The sequence below is a fragment of the Vulpes vulpes genome, chromosome 15 (assembly GCF_048418805.1).
Source record: "Vulpes vulpes isolate BD-2025 chromosome 15, VulVul3, whole genome shotgun sequence".
Classification (NCBI taxonomy): Eukaryota; Metazoa; Chordata; class Mammalia; order Carnivora; family Canidae; genus Vulpes; species Vulpes vulpes.
This window is the reverse complement of record NC_132794.1, coordinates 50,825,844-50,848,063: the sequence shown is the minus strand read 5'-3', so window position 1 is coordinate 50,848,063 and position 22,220 is coordinate 50,825,844. Positions and strand designations below refer to the sequence as shown.

Below are 22,220 nucleotides of genomic sequence, written 5' to 3'. Positions count from 1 at the left end.
TATCATCTGTGAATATGCTAACTCTCTAATCCTATAGATATTTTGAAAATTATTGAATACTATATTAGGTCAAAATACATAGTGACTGCTAGAAAGAGGTTCCCTGACCTCCTCACCAGCTGAACGTAGAGATGTACATTCAAGAGGACTGAAATGCAGAGCAGAAGAAGCAGTTGGCACTCAGGCCCTCAGCTATTCTGGGGACACCTCCCAGTGTCAGTTTAACTTCTGGATGCCCCTCAAAAAGAACCATGGATTCTTCTTTCAGTCTTTGCACGTCTAAAACTCAGCCCTTGCTAGATTTTCTGGCTCACAACGAACTCTTCTATATGGGCTAATATCTTGTAAAAGATATTTTCATGGTGTTAGCCTATCAAAATAAAAGAGTGTGGAAATCAAAGAGGCATAGAAAGACCACAGAAAAGTAATTTAAAAGACCTAAGGAAATTAAAGAAAAACAGAAACCAGAAAGGAAGAAATAAATTGTTCAAAAGTTGGACAAATATTCCAGATTCATAATTATTTGTTGCATATAGCATCTCACCTCTCATACTCCAACCTCTTCACAAGGTAAGTAGTGTTCTTCCTATAGTCCTGAAGCTGGTCTTCTTGTCGAAGAAACTCCTGACGAAGTTCAGCAAGTTGCTCTATCCACACAAGGTAAAAATTAAAGGAATAGAATTTACTCTAATGTTTCTTATCAAGAAGTTAAGGGATTTTAAAAATTTATACACTATTTAATTCTTTTTTTTTTTAATTTTTTTTTTAATTTTTTATTTATTTATGATAGTCACAGAGAGAGAGAGAGAGGCAGAGACACAGGCGGAGGGAGAAGCAGGCTCCATGCACCGGGAGCCCGATGTGGGATTCGATCCCAGGTCTCCAGGATCGCTCCCTGGGCCAAAGGCAGGCGCCAAACCGCTGCGCCACCCAGGGATCCCCTATTTAATTCTTTACTCAAACTCTGAGGCAGTAAAATTGTATAATTAGTACATTTAATTGCCTTTTATTATAACACAGCATGGGCAATAAAAATTTTTTAAAAGATTGACTGATTTGAAGTGAGGGAGAGAGAAGGAGCAGGGGGAGGAGCAGAGGGAGAGGGTGAGGGAAAGAATCTCAAGCAGACCCTGCGTCCTGAGTGTGAGCATAACAGGAGGCTCCATCTCATGACCCTGAGTTCATGACCTGAGCCAGAAACCAAGAGTCAGATGCTTAACCAACTGAGCCACCCAGGTGTCCAGCAATAAAATTTATTTTAAAAACAAGATAACCTTGGGGCACCTCGGTGGCTTAGGGGTTGAGCATCTGCTTTGGCTCAGGTAGTGATCCCGGGGTCCTGGGATTGAGTTCCACATCAGGCTCCCTACAGGGAGCCTGCTTCTCCCTCTGCCCATGTCTCTGCCTCTCTGTGTCTCAAATAAATAAATAAATAAATAAATAAATAAATAAATAAATAAATAAATAAATCTTTAAAACAAACAAATAAATAAGATGGCCTCAGTGGCTTTCACATCAATCAGAAATATTAAAAAATTAGACAACTTTTCATATTATGTAGATATATACTAATTGTGGAAACTGTGCCAAAAAAAAAAAACCAAAAAACAAAAAACCCTACCCAGCTCTTTAAACTTATCTGCTTTATAAAAGGGAGGCAGGGAATCTTATTTTTTAGATGTGTTGGCTATGGATACAGAATTCAAGGTTTATTTTTCATTCTAAATCACATATGACTCCAAAGTTAAGTGCCAACTACTTTAGATATCATTTCTAGTTCTGCTACTAATGCTAGGCCCATATACACCATTAATTATATTTTCAAAGTTCATAGTTTCTGACAAGAGCTCAAAGTTTTAGTTGTAATAAATAACATGAAATTCCAAGCTGCAGAGTAGATTAGGGCTTCACACTTTTTCTTTTCTTTTTTCTTAAGAGTTTATTTATTTATCCATGAGAGACACAGAGAGAAAGTCAGAGACACAGGCAGAGGGAGAAGTAGGCTCCTTGCAGGGAGCCCAATGCGGGACTCCATCCCCAGATGGGGATCACACCCCTGAACCGAAGGCAGACGCTCAATTGCTCAGTCTCTGAGCCACTCAGGTGTCCCTGGAGAGTAGATTAAAAATGGGGCTGATGCTCTTCCCTGTCCCCCTGCCAGAGAGGGGTAGTGTGAGGAGGAGTATAAGGAGAGGAAAAAGGAGACTGAATCATAAGTAGGCTCCACACCTAACATGGAGCAGGAGCCTGTGTGGGGCTTGATCTCACAACCCTGACATCATGACCAGAGCCAAAATCAAGAGTCAGAAGCTTAACCAACTGAGCCACAAAGGCTCCCCAGATGCTCTTTTGTGAACATTTAATCCACAATCACTGGCCCCACATTTTCTAGAGTTGCTCCGTCTTCATGTTACCTAGAAATAAAAGAACTTCAGCCAGAGAAGAGATGTCAGTTTCTTAAAGAGATGATTTAAAAAATTAGCTAACAGCCTTAAGCAGTAAGCAAAAGTAGTAGTTAAGAAAGTCTTAATTTGTATAAATGGCAACAAGGGTCTTTTCTGTATAAGTAACATCTCTTAAGACTAAATATATCTAACCATAATGTACCAATATTATAATACCTACTTTTCATGGAAGTCTTCTAAAATTAGTATTATTTTAAAGGCACTCCAAAAGTGCTTTGGATATAAATTTTCAAAAAGCAGATGTAAAAATATATTTATAATGTAATTATATACATATAAAGAACTGGACTAGAATAAAAATATACCAAAGTGCTACCAGTGATTATGTTTAGTGGTGGGATTCTGAGAATATTTTTTCTCTACTTTCCAAATTTTATTATGGAATTATAACTGTGACAATGACAACAAAAACTTAAGGTCAGATGAACATCTGCATAAGTATATAATTAAAAGTTTAAAAAATACATATTAGTAGTTATTGTATAATATAATAATCAGGTGAGAAAAGTTAATGATTTACATAAAATGGTTGTAGTTGATAATTTACATATTCATGCCACATTTTTTTACTTAAAAATTTTTTTTCAAGATATAACATTGTGTAAGTTTCAGATGTACAACTTGTTGATTTAATTCACTTATACTGTGAATGCTTACCACTGGAGAATTAGCTAACACCTCTACCATCTCACATAATCATCATTTCTTTTTGTGGTGAGAGCATTTAAGAAAAACTCTCTTAGCAATTTTCAAGTACATAATACAGTACATTAACTATAATCATCCTGTTGTTTATTAGAGCCCTAAAACTTATTCATCTTATAACTGAGTTTGTACACTTTGACCAACATTTCCTCATTTCCCCACCTACCCCCAAACCTGGTAATCACCATTCCATTCTGTTTCTGTAAGTTTATTCAAGCCACATTTTAAATTTCTCTTTACTCTATTAATTCTCCAATACCTAAACATGGTTGATCTCCATAGTTTTTCATCTATTACATCCACCTCAGATAAAAGTAGCAAATCTGACACCAGGTATCCCTGAATAACACATTCTGCTTGTTACTTGATCCCTGGACTCATCTCCTAAGAAACAGAGGATTAGAGGTAGCACAAACTCTGGCCTCAGCTATTGATGTTGATCCTACAGAGACAATGAGATCCTGGCAAGAGGCAGCAACAAAAAGCCTTGTAGCTTACAGTCAGTGAACCTGTGTTCTAGCAGGAAAGGATATATTACAGAAAGGCATGGCCATGCTTCTTCAATTTAACTCCAGAAGATTAGTGATGTAGTTAAGAAATGGGTTGCCTAGGACCAGCATTTAAAGAAAAAAAACAAACTTCTAGAAAATTTTAATTTCAAAATTTCTTTCCGTAACAGGCATAAAAATAAGGTGAACTATTCAAGACAAATCGGTGTATACTAGAATGTCAGTCTGTGTATCGGTGTATACTAGAATGTCAGTCTGTTATCTCAGGGATTAAAAACCAATTCTCATCCCTTTCATTTCCAAAAAATATTAACTAAAAAGCTTTTTAAAGAATCTTATTGTGTATTAATTCCATTATATCTAGTATTAATTTCAATGAAAATACTCCAAACTGGATTTTATAGTTGGAGTTTGCTTCAGTAGAAATAGTTCCAAAAGTGCAAAAGTCCATTTAAAAGGATATTCAATCTTAAGAGTCCAAGCTTCAGTAACTGCACTAAAATCAAAAGTTGCAGTTACTGGGAGGCCTAGGTGGCTCAGTGGTTGAGTATCTGCCTTCCACTTGGGTTGTTGTCCCAGGGTTCTGGGATCGAGTCCTGCATAGGGCTCCCTGTGGAGAGCCTGCTTCTCCCTCTACCTGTGTGTCTGCCTTTCTGTGTCCCCATGAATAAATAAATAAAATCTTTAAAAAAAAGTTGCACAGTTATGAGTTCAAATCAAAGCCCTTTTTGTTGCATAAGAGTATCATAAAAAATTTCAAAACATCTCAGGATCTAATTCAATGCACACAATACAATAAAGATGTTTACTCAGTAATATAGGCTGTCCTTTTCCACAGCAAAGACTAGCAGAAGCCACTGGATTCTTACTCTTACTTCTACTTTGTTACTATTTAATAGAAATATACTTCGCTGACAAGCAGAATCATTTGTGAAAAATAGCAAGCAGGAGGAAGCAGTGCTGACAGAATGGCAGCTTCTGAGTCATCCTAATATACTCCTGTGAGTCAATCAGAGTAGAGCATAGACACAAATGTAACAAAAACAAATGTGGCCACCCAGGAAGTAAATTTCTAAGAAAAAGTCAAAGCTGTTCTAAATCATAGATAGTAAAAAATTAATAATTTCTATTTTCAGGTTACAACACACATACACAAACAATGGTTTTGCCAGGTGAAGAGCAAAGACCTCAATAAATTACAAAGCTAGCTAAGGTTGACTTCTTCAAGATGATGATAAAAATGTACCATCTAAGTCTATCTAAAGAGAGTCAAAGTGGTTATAAAGATATATATACTAAATTAGGAAGCATTTATTACTCACATATAAAAACTTAGAGTCATTGTTGCAAAGTTTTAAAATCATATAGTGTTGTAACTAAAGGATGTGATGGCGAAGAGGAGTGCTCTCCAGACCCCAGATTTCAAAGGCCAGTGATGGTGAATTAATGCAAGGCAAGCATAGAGTTTATTCTCCTCAACTATTATTGTTTATAAAAGTTTTAGTCATCTATTACTTCATCTAAGAGGGGAAAAAAATATATATATATGCACACATACTGCACATATATCCAGGTTTCTTCCTGGCTTCTTTCCAGGTTTTCTTTCTATCCTAGGTTTCTTTCTGTTCTCAGTGTTATCTAAAACAGTAAGCATCAGTAAGAGGGACCTATCCAAAGCATCCCTAGATCTGAATGGATTATTTTGGAAGTTGGACACAGTAAAGAGGGATTATCCCTTACCTTTCCCCTAGAAACTTGATAGCTTCTGAAGTTACAGCTCAATTTTCTTTCAGGCTTCTTTTAACAACATTTCATTGCATGAAATCAGTCTACCACACAAGATTTAGATGCAAATTTTAATTTACACTTATTATATATAAAGCAACATTAAAATTTTTTTATCCTATCTTAAGATGAAAGGATAAATGTCTTGCCACCAGAGGATCTTTGTTCAAAAATTTTTATTTCATTTAGCTATTTAACTGAGGATTTTATATTTAGTGACCTTTATCTTTAATCTGTAATTAAGTTTCTTACCCTTTAAATGATGAATATCTGCCATCTGATATGATATGTTGCTCTGTAGTTTAACCTGAAAAAAAATTAAGTTTTCATTTTACTACAGAATATGCAGTTTTGCTCATATTTCCTTTTTCCCCTCTTATTCACTATGAGCTTGATCATAAATGCAAAAGAAAAATCCTTAATTTATACAAACCCACCCCTTTTCAAAAAAAGAATTAGAGATAAACTCTGATTTTGTAATACTCATTTTAAGTTTTCAAAGGAATACTCATTTTACTTAATATATAACATAATACTTAATATATAGTCTAATAACTTTCAAACATTTAAAAGTTTGAGTTGAATATTGCTTAACGAGATCTTTTTCCAAAATCTTACCAGAAGAGACCTCTTACTAACTCTATATTAAGAAAGGAATTAATTGTTTGAATCAATTAATGGCAAATCAAAAGTAACTGATGCCTATTAAGCTCCCATAGTATGACAGATAACACACAGGACCTGTTGTGGTCACTGTTCTTCAAGAGCCAGTATAAAAGAATAATAGGAATTTGGAAGGGTACCAAAATATGGCTCAAATTAAGGCTTAGCACTTACTTTAAATCTTTTGTTTAAAGTAATCTCTACATCTAACGTGGGGCTCAAACTCACAACCTTAAGATCAAGAGTTGCAAGCTCTACCAACTGAGCTAGCCAGGCACTCCGAGGCTTAGTACTTAATTTAAAAATTAAAACAAGGCCTTGGAGAGCTAGGATGTCATCCACATAGAACTACTGTCCCAGTTCTTGCTTAAAGAGGTTTCACCCAATTGTTACATGCGACTAAAATATCACTACAAACAGGTTCTCTTGTCAACCTCAAGAGTAACTTTATTTGAAAGCCTAGACAGATTCATACTGATCAGAAGCAGCACCATGAATGCCAAAATGATTGTGATAAATACCTTCTCAAACTCTAAAGAGAAAGTTTTAATCTTCTTTGTTTGAAATAATTATAGATTTGTAAGAAATTACAAAGATAGCACAGAGAAGTCCCATGTACCCGTCACACAATTTCCGCAGTGGGTACATCCTATACAACTATGGAATAACATCTAAGCCAAAAATCTGACATTGGTACAACATGAAAGTATAATTCTATGTCATTCTGTCATATGCGTAGATTCATGTAACCACCACCAAAACCAAGATACAGAATTACTCTATCACCACAAAGATGTCCCTCATAATATCCTTTATGGTCAAATCTTTCCTCCTTCCTCACACTATTTCTAATCCCTGGTAACTACTAATTTGTCCTCCATCTCTGCAATTTTGTCATTTCATGAATGTTATGTAAAAGGAATCATATGTGATCTTTTAAGACTTTTTTTCTGAGAGGAGCACTTGACAGGATGAGCACTGGGTATTATACTATATGTTGACAAATCGAAACGCCAATTAAAAAATATACAAAAGAAAAAGACTTTTTTACTCAGAATAACATTGTTGTTGCATAAATCAATACGTCATTACTTTTTGTTGCTGAGTAGTATTCCATGATATGAATGTACTACTGTTTGTTTAAAGCATTCAACTATTGTATAACATTTTGGTGGTTTCTACTTTTTGGCTATCACAAATGCAGCTGCTATGAGAAAACTGTGTACAGATTTTTACATGAACATTAGTTTTCATTTCTCTGAGATAAACGCCCAATAGTGAGGTTGTTCCTTTTCCAAAGTGGCCATGGCACGGCACTTTCATTTACATTTTGAAAAATTACTATACCAAGGTACTGGATGGCAGAGTATAAAACAATTGGAAAACATAAGAGCAGTCTCAAGGGATTAGTAGGTAAGGTAGCATCTAAAGCAGTATAATTATCGTAGGAATTCAGAGATGAACCTCAGCTGATATGATGAAGGAAAACTTCACGGAAGGGATTTTATCTGGAAAAAGGCATTGAAGACTAGGTAAAATTGTAAATTGGTAGAAAAAGGCTTTTTAAAAAAATATTTTATTTATTTATTCATGTGAGACACAGGCAGAGAGGCAGAGACATAGGCAGAGGGAGAAGCAGGCTCCCTATAGGGATCCTGATGTGGGATTCAATCCCAGGACCCTGGGATCATGACCTGTGCCAAAGGCAGATGCTCAACCACTGAGCCACCCAGGCGTCCCAGAAAAGGACATTTTATATAGAGGAGATGATGTAAGAAAAGTTGCAGAGGCAAGAAAGCATAAGGCATATATATATGAAGACCTGATCTAAATACTGCTTGTTTATAGTACATCATACAGGGGGAAGAAACAGTGGGAATGAAGGTTTGAGAAAAAGTCCATGGAGGGCTCTTCAGCCCTAAAAGTCTACTTGTCAAACAGAGAGTCAGTGACTTTCAAATTTCAAATGAAAGTTTATCGATAACAAATAACTAATGAAAGCATGCCTACTCTAGTTGAAGCAGAAGTGGAAATCTAGGGGTCCCTTTTTCTTTTCCCTTAGGGTACTGGTGGCTTTGAAGAATAAAGCTTAAAATATGATGTTGATATTGTTATAAACAAGAATGAAGTATTGGTATATGTTACAATATGGATGAGCCTTGACAACACTATACATGCTAAGTAAAAGAAGCCATTCACAAAAGGACATTAGGTTTCTTTGTGTGGTGATGAAAATGTTCTGGAATTAGAGGTGTTGGCTGCATACTATCATGACTATACTAAAAACCAAGCTGAACTGCACACTTTAAAAGGTTAAGCTTTATGATATATGAATTATATCTTAAATTTTTAATGCAAAGAAATAGAAATGAAAATGCCAAGGGTATTATAGAGTGCCAGACATGAAACTGGGGATAAAAAAATGGACAAACTCCAGGCACTCAGGAGTTTATTATTTACAAGAGGTAGTCAAGTAACTAGTCAATTATAATATCATAAAATAAATGCTATTATTACATCCTACAGACATGCCAAGAGAACTTAGTAGAAACACTTAAATCCTTAGGAAATGAAATGCCTTAGGGGAGTGAGAAGAAGCTTCCGGAGATTATAGCTAAAATATGTCCAATAGGAGGAGCTGTGGTTTCCCAGGTGGAAGTAGGCAGAGGGTAAGGAGGAAAAATATTAAAGGCATGTATGTGTCAGGGCAGTCTCGGTGGCTCAGCGGTTTAGCGCCGCCTTCAGGCCAGGGTGTGACCCGGGATGGAGTCCCATGTCAGGCTCCCAGCATGGAGCCTGCTTCTCCCTCTGCCTGTGTCTCTGCCTCTCTCTCTGTGTCTCTCATGAATAAATAAATAAAATCTTTAAAAAAAAAAATAAAGGCATGTGTCAAAACTTAGAAGTAGAAAAATACTATACATTACAGAAACTTCACAGAGTTCTAAGCAGCTGGTACAGAGACTTAGAAGGAAGTGGCAAGAAATACAGTCAGAAAGGTAAGCAAGGTTCATATTATGAAGGGTCTTGGCCGAAAAATGTGGATACGTTACGATGGCTACGGGCAATTTTTAAATGACTTCAAGCAAGGTAGAGATCCAATTTGCAATCTGACTTCAGTGTGATGAGTGGAACAGAGGGGCAGGACTAGAGAGAGGGAGACAGGGTAGGAGAGCAGGAGACGACTTTGTATATCAGGTGAGAAAATGATGGTGTTAAATCAGGGGTGGGTACCTTATGGCCTGAGAGCCAAATCTGGCCTGCTTCCTATTTTGGTAGGGATGACAAGCTAAGGATGGTTATTACATTTTTAAACGGGTGGGGAATCAAGGAAGAATAATAAATTATATGAAATATAAATTTAAATGTCTATAAAGTTTTACAGGAAACAGCCACACCCATTCATTTACATATATATTATTTCTGGCTACAGTGATTGTGACAAAGATTATATGGCCTGCAAAGCCTAATGTATTTACAATTTGGCCCTTTATAGAAAAAGTCTGCCAACCTCTGGTCTAAACTAACAAAATGAGAGCAGAGAAATATATATATATGGGAAATGTAAAAGGGAAAGAAGGAATGAATAATCTTGATGATTGATTAGATACAGGGGTAAAAGAAGAAACATCAGTGATGTTTAGATTTCTAAAGTAGGAAACTAGATGAGTAAGGTTGCAGTAGTCCACAATAGGGAAGCAGGAAAAATAGACTTATGGTGGGAGGGAGAAGTGGGGGGATGATTTTTTCAGATTTGGACCTGCTAAATAGGAGGCACTTGTGACATACCCAAGAAGAGCTTTGGAAGAGGTCTGGAGCTTGGGCACCTATGATTTGAGAGTCATTAGCATATGAATGGCAATTAAAGCCAAGGGAATGAGATCACTGGTGGAAAGCTACAGAGGCAGCAGGAAAAACTGACATCAATTTCTATGTGATCAGCTGATCACAAAGAACTGCTCTCCAATCATTTGTAATTAGCCATGTTTATCTTCTCCCCCCCTCCTTTATTTTCATGATCCAATCTTCTTTTTGCCTTTTCTTGCCCCTCCAAAGAACATAACCATCTTTTAGTCTTGTTTTCAACAAGTTAGCATCACTTTGTTTTTTATCCATTTTTATGATGTTATTCCAACTTCTCCACATTCTATTTTAAACTTGCCTTTTAAATTGCTAGAGAGGGACACCTGGGTGGCTCAGCGGTTGAGCATCTGCCGTTGATTCAGGGCATGATCCCGGGTCCAGGGATCCAGTCCCACATCAGGCTCCTTGAGTGGAAACCTGCTTCTCTCTCTGTCTACGTCTCTGCCTCTCTCTCTTTCTCCCTCTGTCATGAATAAATAAATCTTTTTAAAAAATTAAAATGAAATAAAAAATAATAAATTGCTAGAGAGATGCTGTTCTTGAATGCTAGGCTATGAGTAGCCTCAGCTTCCCTGAACTCTTTTGTATTCTTATATATGCAAAAAAAAATTTTAATGGAGGAAGGGAAATTCAATCTACAGACCACAAAAATAGTGCAGGATTATATGAGCAGTACTGCTTTGTTCTTATCACTTTAATTTTCTCCCCAATCTTCTTTATTGAGAATGGAGATGCTGATCCCAATGGCTCATATATAAAGTCCTCACGTTTCAAAAGCTGCTCTGGAACAATATATTTTACATGGCATTAAAGAGAAAATCATAGCTTGTCTACATAAAAGCTTTTTCTTAATCCAAGCATAATGAATTTATTTCCCATCCTATTCCTTTGCCATGTAAGAATTTTTCAGTCAAGCTTCTCAGAACCCCCTTATGGCATATTGTTCCCCTGGCATCTCATGTTCTCTATTATTCCTGTCAATCTTTCCAGCAGGAGTCTCATAATAATCTTATAAATATAAGATTACTATTTAGTATTATCAGCAAGTACTCACTTCCTATTAACACTAGTTTCATTGTGCAAGTTATCTCACCTTCCAAATGCCTTTGAACAGAGACGCCAAGGATTTGCTCAAAGATCTCAGGAAGCCCAGCTGGTAGATCATTAAAAACTCAAAAGTAATCATCCCTCTACAGCAATTTCACTATATTGCTCACTTTCAGAATCTAGATGTCTGCTAAACTATTTGCTCATCTTTTTGACATTGCAATATTACAGCATCTGATCCCTCTTCTCTCCATATATACACCTCACTCAGCCAATTCTTACCTAGCTCTTAAAATGGTTTCATAAAGAATCTTTCTAACATTCAATGTTATCTTGTTAAGGAAATCTGAATGTGTGTTTTTTTTTTAGTATATGTGCTGCCAAAGCGAGCACCTAAATGTGTTTTTAGCTATCATGACACTCCTTTGTATTCTTGCAAAATCTAAGAATATAAAACAATAACTTAATTTTGGCTCTAATCTTATGTTTTCTACCATCTTGAGTCTGTTTATAAAGACTTCCCATTTGGTTTCTGACTTTTTTATTTGCTCTAATTTCTTCAACTTTGTTTTCCTTTCCTTTTAAGCTTTTCATTAATCATTTCTGCAAAGAAATAAGTCTCTTTGGTTCTTTAACTCCTTTGACTTTAATCTTTCTTCTGAAAGCCTTTACTTCTTTTAATACTTCTACCATCTCATCACCTTCAAAAGGAAGCTTGGCTTCCCTTCTGATTATTCCTCCTTGTAGTTTTAATTTTCTTGTGTTCTAACATGAATTTGCTTACCTTCTAAATGACTCCACCAAAACATCCCAGTTGTTTAGAAACTAATTTGAGTTCTCACTATTGCAAGATGAGAAAAAAGATATTTTACCATAAAAACTCTGTTGGAACTGGCAATGCTATAGGAATACTTTCTTTTTTTTTTTCTCCTAAGTATATTCCAGACAGGTAATAGTACATAAATTCTAAGAAATATTATTTAATCCTTTTTTTTCTGAAAGAATTTTCATTGTCTGGCTTCCCAGGTCCCTTCAGGTCACTTTCAGACTTTTGCCAAAATACTCTTTTACAATATGCAAGAAAGATATCAAATAATTTCTCTTTCAAATTTCTTTGGGGATGAGAGATGTGTGGTAAATAGACACATGTGTACACAAACACAGCCCCAGACCCTGCCTAATTTATATCTATGGTCAGATAGATTCCAACATACTCTTCAAAAGCCTACAATGCTCAAAATGCCTTGCCTGATTCTGGGAAGAGCTTCATATTTCACTCCTGGCAAAAACAAAACATTTTATCACACACAGTCCTATTTCCAGTAAGAACATCAGCTTGTTTCTCTTCTACTCCCAAGGTTTATCAAAAATGAGAATTCCATGAGAACAGGAAATGGGTCTCTCACTCATCCCTGTGTATCCATCTCAGTAAATGTTTGCTAAACGATTCCCTAGGTTTTCATGCTCCATACTCCTTGTACTACATATTTTTCTTCATTTTATTCATGTTTGTGTATGTATTTTATTCTTACTTATATAATTCTAATTATCTTTCAAGACTTCTTCTAAACTCCCTTATTTATTTCCCCTTGTTATCAATTTCATTGCCGTAGGCTTTACTTTCTCTCCTTCTGTAATGCTTGTTTCTCTGGGATTTTGGAGTCCATCTGTGATTGCCTGATTATCCATGCTGTCTTTGGCCTTTTCCATGTTAATCTCTTAAAATGTGTTAATTATCATTCTTGAGATCTTTTTTTCTTCTCTTCCAAGACATGTCCTTTAATGTTTTAATAAGAATTAACCTTTTCCTGATATTTTCCTATAGCACTTTTCACTCACCCCAGATATTTCATCTATTTTCCTCTAATCTTTCTTCCTCCAATACTTAAAACTTTATATTTTTACCACCTCTTTCTGAAGCTCTTTTAAATCCTTTCCCCAACCCACATGGCTACTTTGAATTAATTTTGGCAGCTGTTACCAGCTCAGTTGGTCTGCTTCTCTTTTCATTCTGGGACCTTGAAAATGGCTCAGCTGTGCATGCTTTTTCATTATGACCTGTTCTTGGGTAATCAGCACAACTTTGACCATTAATCCCAAAGGTTTCATACAGTTGGCTTTCTACAGATGTCATTTCTGGCTCCTTTTTTTCCACACTAGAAACATTTTCCTTATTATATCTCACACTCAGATGATTTCTAGAGATTATTCTATCTCCTGTAATATAACTGCTAAACCTGGACCATGCTCAGGATCATCTAGGGAGCTGTAAGAAATACATATTCTTGCCTCCTCCACCCCACTCTAGTGTGATTTAGTAGTCTGGGGATGGGCCCAGAAATCTTTTTTTTAAAGCTCAAGTGATTCTGATAAGCAGCCAGGTTTAGTGATTACTCATCTATAGTATGTCTTTGGCTGGCACCTATATCAGCTGGATCAAAATGGGATATTAATACTAACTCATGGGTATTAAATGTTTTGTTTTGTTTTTAATGTTTACTTTGTGTTAGGTCTTCTGCTAAGTGTTTTACAAGTATCACTGCATTTAATTCTCACAACCATCCCATGAAGTGGGCTTTACATTTTACAGATGAAGAAACTGTACTCTATTTCATATGCCTACAGCAGATTCTGGATATTCTCCCAAGCAACCCACACAAGAGTCTGTGCTCATGACCACTATGTGTATAATATTAGATCAGGTAGGTGATTAAACTTCTTTTCTCATGTAATCTTATATTGCACACTTATTATTCAGTCAACATTCCAAACACACTTGCAAATTTTACTTGATCTGTTAAAGAATTAGTCTCTCTTGCAGCAAGTTTTATTTTAAGCTATAGCCAGGAACACTGTTAAAGAGAATAATCAAGATATTTGGTCTTAGTTGGCTATAATGAATCATCACAAAGTTTCTTCATTCACTCCTTCATTTTTATTCAATTAGACATTTATAAAGCATTAAGTTTCTGCTATGTGCTAGACATAGGGATATGAAATATTTGGTCTTGGTTTATTAAGATGAATTAACAAAGAATCACCACTAAGTTTGTTTAGTCATTCATTCTGTCAGCCAATCATAAGGAAAACATTTATGTTTTGCTAAGTGAAACCTGCTAAGTGAAAGATACTGAAAAAGGCCTAGAAATACAGCAATACACTAGAATAGGAGACAGATCTGGGTAAAGTATACACATTTGGAGTCAACAGCATAAGTGAAGTTTCTGAATGAGTATGAGAAGAGGATCTCATAGACAGAAAACTATGAACTAGTGGCACCTGGCTAGCTTGGTGGGTGAAGCATGCAACTCTTAATCTTGGGATTGTGAATTTGACCCTCACATTGGGTACAGAGATTAGTTAAAAAATAAAATCGTAAAAAAAAAATCTTTAAAAAATGGGGGCAGTGCCTGGGTGTCTCAGTCAGTTAAGCATCTGGCTTCAGTTCAGGTCATGTGTCAGGGAGTCTGCTTCTCCTTCTCCCTCTCCCCTTCCCCCAGCTAATGCCCAGCACCCTGTAATAGATAAATAAAATCTTTAAAAAAAAAAGGAAACTATAAACTATACACTTAATAATGAATAGAGGTGAAGCTAGCAAAGAAGACCAAGAACTGAGAAAAGAAAAACAAGAGAGTCTGGTGTCACGGAAGCCAAGAGCACAGAGAGCTGGGCGAAAAGATGCTGAGATATCGGGAGTAGGAAGAGAAAAATCCAGATGTGAACAAAGTCAATTCTCTTTTCAAGAAATGTGACTGGGTAAAGAAGGAAATATGCACACATTTTTTAAGTGCTGAGGAGCACGTAGAGACAGAAAGGTTGAATACAAGAAGGAAACCTGAGTAATAATAGTACACGGTTTGAAAAGTTGGAGGAAATTAGATTCAGAAAACAGGTGCAGAGGCTGGTCCTAGAGAAAGTAAGAACTTTTTTTTATTCCAACAAGGAGGGAAGACATATGTATAGAGAAGTAAGTGTGCCTGCAGATTTGGTAATAAAAAGTTGTATCAGTTTCTATCCAATTCCTGGTCAAAAAGGAGACAAGATCACCTGTTGGGTTAGAAAAGGAGGAAGAAGGATTTAAATGGGGGAAAGGAGGTGGGTTGGCTATAATGAATCATCACAAAGGCTTGACGAGGGTAGAAGTTTGAAGACTGCTGGAATGGATATGTTGTCTATGTTGTCTAGAGAATACTAATTTTTAAGGGCTGTTGAAAACCCAGGTGGAACAGGTGATCATAAATTTCTACAAGTACCAGTCTGGTTATATCATTTTCTCCAGCAATGCTTGATATAGACACGTGAAAGAGAGAAAAATGGCAAGAAACTAAACTGAAATAACAGACCATGGAATCTTACCTGGAAAGGGAATAACTAATAAACAGGGCTGCTGGAAAGGAAGGAGGAAAGGTCCAGGTGAAGTTGAAAAACAAGTATAATCCATTTTGCAATTTTTAAAAATATTTTATTTATTTATTAAAGAGAGATACAGCACAAATGGCAAGAGCGGGAGAGGGAGAAACAGGCTCTTCACTGAGCACGGAACCTGATTTGGGGCATGATCCCGGGACATGGCCTGAGCTAAAGGCAGATGCTTAACCAAGTGAGACACCCAGGTCCTCCCCATTCAGCAATTCTAATGTCTTTTTTGTTGTTGTTGTTTAAATTTTATTTATTCATCCATCTGAGAGAGAGAGAGAGAGAGAGAGAGAGAGAGAGAGAGAGAACACAGGCAAGTAAGAGGAAGGGGCAGAAAAGGAGCGAGAAGAAGAGGGAAAGAATCCCAAGCAGACTCGGTGCTGAGTGCAGAGCCAAACAAGGGGCTCAATCTCACAATTAGGAGATTGTGACCTGAGCCAAAACCAAGAGTCAGATGCTCAACTGACTGAGCCACCCAGACACCTCCTGATCTCTTTTTGATATATTTTCCCAAGAATATGCAAGTTTGAAGCTCACAACCTTTAATTTTATTTTTTAATTAAGTAAACTCTACATGCAATGTGGGGCTCAAACTCACAACCCTGAGATCAAGGGTCAGGTGCCTTACTGACTGAGCAGCCTGGTGCCCCTGAAGTTCACAAACTTTAAATTTCAAGGAGGTCAGATTTATGTTAGAATGAATTAATAATCAAGGCCTTTAGTTATCATTAGTTGTTGGCAAATATTTCTTAATTCTCATCCTTGGCACTTTGTAGAACTGTCGCTCCTGATGTCTTTGAAGTTGGGTTGAGGGAGGGGCAATGAAATTTGAGCAAAATGACATGAATCACTTCCAGATATAAGAAATTACAAGGAGCACACAATTTACCATTCTCTCATTCTGCCATAGCAACCTGTGTTTCAGATGGGGGCTGCTCAGTCTGCCTAATTCCTAGAATGAGGAAGATACAGAGCAGTGCTTTCAGTCAACCCACAAAGGGCATGTTGAGTGAGGGATAATTTTTTTAATATTTATTTATTTATTGTGAGAGAGAGCACACCCCAGCAGGGGGATGGGTAGAGGGAGAGAATCTTTCAAGCATTTTTCCCGCTGACAGAGGAGCCCCAAGCAGGGCTCAATCCCACAACCCATGAGATCACAACCTGAGGTGAAACCAAGAGTCAGACGCTTAACTGACTCATTTTTTTAAGTAGGTTCCATGCCTTGGGACGACTGGGTGGCTCAGTGGTTGAGCGCTGGTGTGATCCTGGGATACTGGGATCAAGTTCCACATCGAGCTCCCCACAGGGAACCTGCTTCTCCTTCTGCCTATGTCTCTGCCTTTCTCTCTGTGTGTGTCTCTCATGAATAAATGAAATCTTAAAATAAAAAAACAAAAGTAGGATCCACGCCCAATGTGGGGCTAGAATCCACAACCCTGAGATTGAGCTCCAAGTTGAGCTGGCTCCAGTTGAGCCAGCCAGGTGCCCAAGTCAGTGATAAATTTTAAGCCACATAAAAGGGTGCAGACTGAGGGCTATGAAAGGGAAGGAGAGAATAAGAGGAAAAGAAAGGCAGACTTTCAAAGTATGAGAGCAAGGGTCTCCTCCCCATCTGCCATTTCCGGTTCATAAAGCAATTCTACTTACACATCTCACTAATCTTCAAAACTTGAAATGTATAAAATCAAAACAGTTGCTCCGCAAATTAGCAGCCCTTCTCAGCTTCCCCACTACATTCAGTGACATTTTCATTCTTTTGGTTCTCCTGCCTCTTCTCTCTCTTCATCTTATTAACCAGCCCATTAATATCTAGTAGAACTGCATGCATTCACACTCCACACAAGTTTTCACCAAGTCTAGCCAATTCTTCTTTTGCAATGTCTCTCAGATCTGACCCTTAACTCTTTCTATGTTCATGGCAACCACCTTGATCTACAAGGACTATTTTTTTTTAAGATTTTATTTATTTATTCATGAAAGACAGAGAGAGAGGCAGAGACATAGGCAGAGGGAGAAGCAGGCTCCATGCAGGAAGGCCGATGTGGGACTCCATCCTGGACTCTAGGATCATGCCCTGAGCCAAAGGCAGACGCTCAACCGCTGAGCCACCCAGGCATCCCTACAAGGACTATTTTTATCTAGCTGCACTAGAATATAAGTTCTATAAGAGAAGAGATTTCATTCGTTTGGTCACCCCTTATTCCCTGGCAAATGGCAGGCACTCAACATTATTAATGAATTAAAAAATGAAGAAATCTAATCTATCACTAGGCTTTTCCCACTTTTATCTATTTCCAAATGGTAGTGACAAACATCTTGGCAAAACTTGTTTTCCATAAAAATCTTTCTTCTAGTCAAAATCCAATAACAGAATACTATTACCCATAGTGTGGAATCTAAAACTCGTCTACCAAACATTTAATGCCTTCTGTAAGGTGGGCACCACTTTATCCAGTTATCAGAAATCATTTCCTTGACATAATCAAGCCAGTTTTAATCATCTCTAATTTATTTTTTTTTAACTATTGACCTTTTGTATAGTTTTTTTTTTTAATTTTTATTTATTATTTATGATAGTCACAGAGAGAGAGAGAGAGAGAGAGAGAGAGAGAGAAAGGCAGAGACATAGGCAGAGGGAGAAGCAGGCTCCATGCACCGGGAGCCCGACGTGGGATTCGATCCCGGGTCTCCAGGATCGCGCCCTGGGCCAAAGGCAGGCGCTAAACCGCTGCGCCACCCAGGGATCCCTCATCTCTAATTTAAACTACTTTTTTCCTATGCCCATGGATCATCAGCAAACAGAATGTCCTTTCCTTTCCTTTTTACTACTATAAATTACATTCTTTCCTTTAAAATAAAAGCCAAGGCTTAAACTGATTCTACAATATCATGATGTTAATTTTTATAGATAGAAATTTCATTATGAAAAAAAAAGAAATTTCATTATATTCACTATCTTTTATCCTTCCACATGTTCCCAATTTTTTATGCCATTAGGACCTAATCACACCTTCCACTTCCAGGCTCCCTCTAATTTAGTCATATTCCAGCCACCTCCTACCAAAACTACCCACCACCATCGTCAAATCCTGTTTTAGGTCTTCAGCATGCATTTAATTTCTTCTTATGTTAATTTATTCAGCATATATTTATTGAGTAGAAATTTCATGCAAGTCACTGTTCTAAGCACTGGGGACAAAGCATATCACAAAAACAAACTAAAATCCCTGTTCTTGTTGCATGATTATAATATTTAATATGTAATATTTATCACAATAAACAAAAGAAGTCATAGGATAGAATTGAAAGTGCTAAGTGCTGTGGAGGAGATACATTAGAGATGGAAAAGAGGGGAAGGCCTTAACAAAAAGGTGTAAAAACTTGTAAGAGTGGAGTTACCATGCAGCTATCTAGAAGAAGTGTGTCATAGCCAGAGGGTAGAGCAATGTAAAAGCCCTACCGCAGGACAATGACTGATACTCCAAGGAACTGATCAAAACGGCATGTGTAGTATGAATGAAGTAAGCAACAAGAAGGGTAGTAAGAGATGGGTCAGAGAACTGTGAGATAAACAGATAGTCTAGGGCTGTGGACCACTAAAAAGACTTGGACTTATTCTGCAATTGGTATGGAAGCAGCAAGAACATCTTAGGCAAATAAGGAATATAATCTAATTGATATTTTAACATAGTGCTGTGTTGAAAACAGATTGAAGCAGGAGTAAGGACAAAAAGGAATCTAGTTATGCTATCACCAATAATTTAGGCAAGAGATGATGACAATTTATTTTATTTCATTTTTTTAAAGATTTTATTTATTTATTCATGAGACACAGAGAGAGAGAGAGGCAGAGACAAAGGCAGAGGGAGAGGCAGGCTCCATGCAGGGAGCCCGATGCGGGACTCGATCCCAGGACCCTGGGATCAAGACCTGAATCAAAGGCAGATGTTCAACCACTAAGCCACCCAGGTACCCCGATGATGATAATTTAGACCAGAATGGCAGTAAAGGAGGTAGAGAGAAGTGTCTAGATCCTGGATTTATTCTGAAGCTAAGCTAACAAGATTTGCTGATAAACTGATTGTGGAGCTGAAAAAGAAAATTTCTAGAATGACTCCAAAGCTTCTGGCCTAAGAAACTTACAGGCAGGAGTTGCCATTAACTGAGCTTAGAAAGACTGTGAATAAAAGTTTTGGGGTAGGGAAAAGATGAGGGATTTGGCTCTGGAGTGGTTAAATCCAAAACTATCCAAGAGGACATGATGAGTAGAGCTGGATATCAAGGCTGGAATTTAAGAGAATAGTCTGGGTAAGAGATATAAATTTGGAAATCAATGTATAGATGGTATTTAAAGATGTGGCAGGGTGAGCTCTCTCCAAGGGACTGCAGGTAGATAAAGAGGTTCAAGGACTAAGCCTTAGAGCATTCTATTTAAAGAGGAACCAGAAAAAAAGAATGAGAAGGAATGACCACGGAGGTGGAAAGAAAGCAGTATTTCCTGAAAGCCAAAATGAAGAACATGTTTCAAGGAAGAAGAGGAAGTAATCAACTATATATCAAATGCTGTTCATAGGTGAAGTAATAAGATGATAACTAAGAACTAACAACTGGATTTTAGCCAACACTCAAATACTGAATCACAGATGGTATGATGAGGGCAAAAGCCTGATTAGAATGAATTTAAGGTAATATGCTTAAGCTGTTTTCAGAATAAGCTACCAGACTTACTTTCAACAGTAATCCTTCTACCGACCAAAACTGGGTTTCAGCTCACTTTCTGTGAAAGTTATCTTAACTGATCATACTCATTACTTTCAAATAAAAAAATGATAGTCAGCCCTTAGTTCTTTGATACTAATTCCCCAGAAGTAATTATACTAAGCTCACTTTAGTTCTCAGCACCTTGAGTGAGTATACGTCCTAGATTTTCTAAAGGTTCCAATTTAATATAATATTCTTCTGTTAACAAAAAGGATCCTTACACATGCAATTAAACATTTAACTTCATGCCACTGTAATAGTTTTTATTACATTTTTTTCTCAAGTCCAGAAAATTCTCTTTCAGCCAGGGGCTGGGGAGAAAGGCAAAGGAGAGCTTTGTTCAATGGGTATAGAGTTTCAATTTTGCAAGATGAAAAGGTTCTAGAGCTCTGTTGCACAACAATATGCATATAGCTATACACTTAACAATAGTTAGGATGGACAATTTTACGTTATGTGGTTTTTCACCATAGGTTTTTTTTTTTTTTTTTTTAATTCTTTTTCAGACATGATGTCCTGATTTTCAATTTGGAAAATATGGACAGGGATCCCTGGGTGGCGCAGCGGTTTGGCGCCTGCCTTTGGCCCAGGGCGTGATCCTGGAGACCCGGGATCGAATCCCACATCAGGCTCCTGGTGCATGGAGCCTGCTTCTCCCTCTGCCTGTGTCTCTGCCTCTCTCTCTGTATAACTATCATAAAAAATTTAAAAAAAACCTTTAAAAAAAAAAAGGAAAATATGGACAATATGCTGCTAATTCAAATCTCTAAATGAAAGCATTCCAGGCACCATAACATCATCTGAGGAGTAAATGTTTTTTTGTTTTGGGAAAAAGTACAACTTAAAGAAGTAAAACTTGTTAAGAAACTTTCCCCACTAAGCTTTAAAATAGTTTCCTTCTTTCTTCCAGTTAAGGTGAAAGATAACATATGGTATTAGGAGACCAGCATAAGCTACCAGAATGGGTCACTACTAAGTAGAAGGTGTATAAGCATAAAACCACCTTGCAAAATTTGGTATGGGAAAGTTTACATCCGTATTTTTAGTCATATACTTTTTCAGGTCTTCTAAGATGGTTCTCTAGTAACCACCTTTCCATTCTTTGATTTCAGTTATTCTTTCTATCTTTATTAAACCTCCCTCATGCAATCAATGCTAACAAAGTATTACACATAAGGAAAGATTGTGACTAGGAAGAACCCAATAACATAGTGCTTAAACGAACAGCTCTTAAGCTTCCTAGGTCTAAATTTTAAATTCGTAACTTATTATTACCTTGGACATACTGCTTGTTAACTTCTCTGTGCTTCTGTTTCCTCATTTGTAAAATGAGAATATTATTTGCCTCACAGGGCTGAGACAAAGAAACTGTTTACAACAGTGCCTGGCACATAGTAAGTGCTTAATAAATGTTAGCTAGTAGATTATCTTCTTTACTGTTCCCAGTACCTAGCATGGCGGTCCCTCAAATTTATTAGCCTTTTTGGCCAAAACAATACATTGGGAATTTCACAGAATTTCCTAGCATATTACTTTAGTCTCGATTCCTTTTTTGCTGTCTTGAAGCTACTTACCCCCTATAAATAAGCATACTTTGGATTATTTTCTCCTAAGTGCTTCCACTGAAGCTTCAGCTTTTTTCCCAACTCACAGTTAGTGATCTTTCTATTAATGATCCCTTTAAGGGTGCCACCTGTACACTGTGAACTTTTTCTAAGTTGTTCATTAAAAATGTTAAGTATGACCAGTCCCAAAATTAATCCTGTGTTTCCCACTGTTTATCATAATTCTCCATCTGAGAAAGTAACCAATGAACAGTAAAAACAACTACTGTATTAGGAATCAGAAGACCTAAGATTTTAGATCCAACATCAGGTACTAGAGACCAGAGGCAAATAACTTTTAAAAGCTTTAGTTTTCTCATCTATAAAATGGAATTGCAAGTCCTATCTACCTTGGGGTTTAGCTATGAATAACAAATGTACCAGTCTTTCAATTCTACTAT

At 37.0% G+C, this 22,220-nt stretch overlaps 1 protein-coding gene across 2 annotated transcripts in view; it reads right to left on the bottom strand.

The window, feature by feature from the left end:
- The window catches only part of GOLM2 (golgi membrane protein 2), a 104,118-nt gene that overhangs the window by 64,832 nt on the left and 17,066 nt on the right, over positions 1 to 22,220 (bottom strand). For both annotated transcript variants that reach the window (XM_025998624.2, XM_025998625.2), the window contains exons 2-3: positions 5,717 to 5,771; positions 545 to 647 (exon numbers count right to left, since the gene is read on the bottom strand). In XM_025998624.2, coding sequence (XP_025854409.1) covers positions 545 to 647; positions 5,717 to 5,771 — 158 coding nt within the window. The remainder of the gene's footprint in view (positions 1 to 544; positions 648 to 5,716; positions 5,772 to 22,220) is intronic.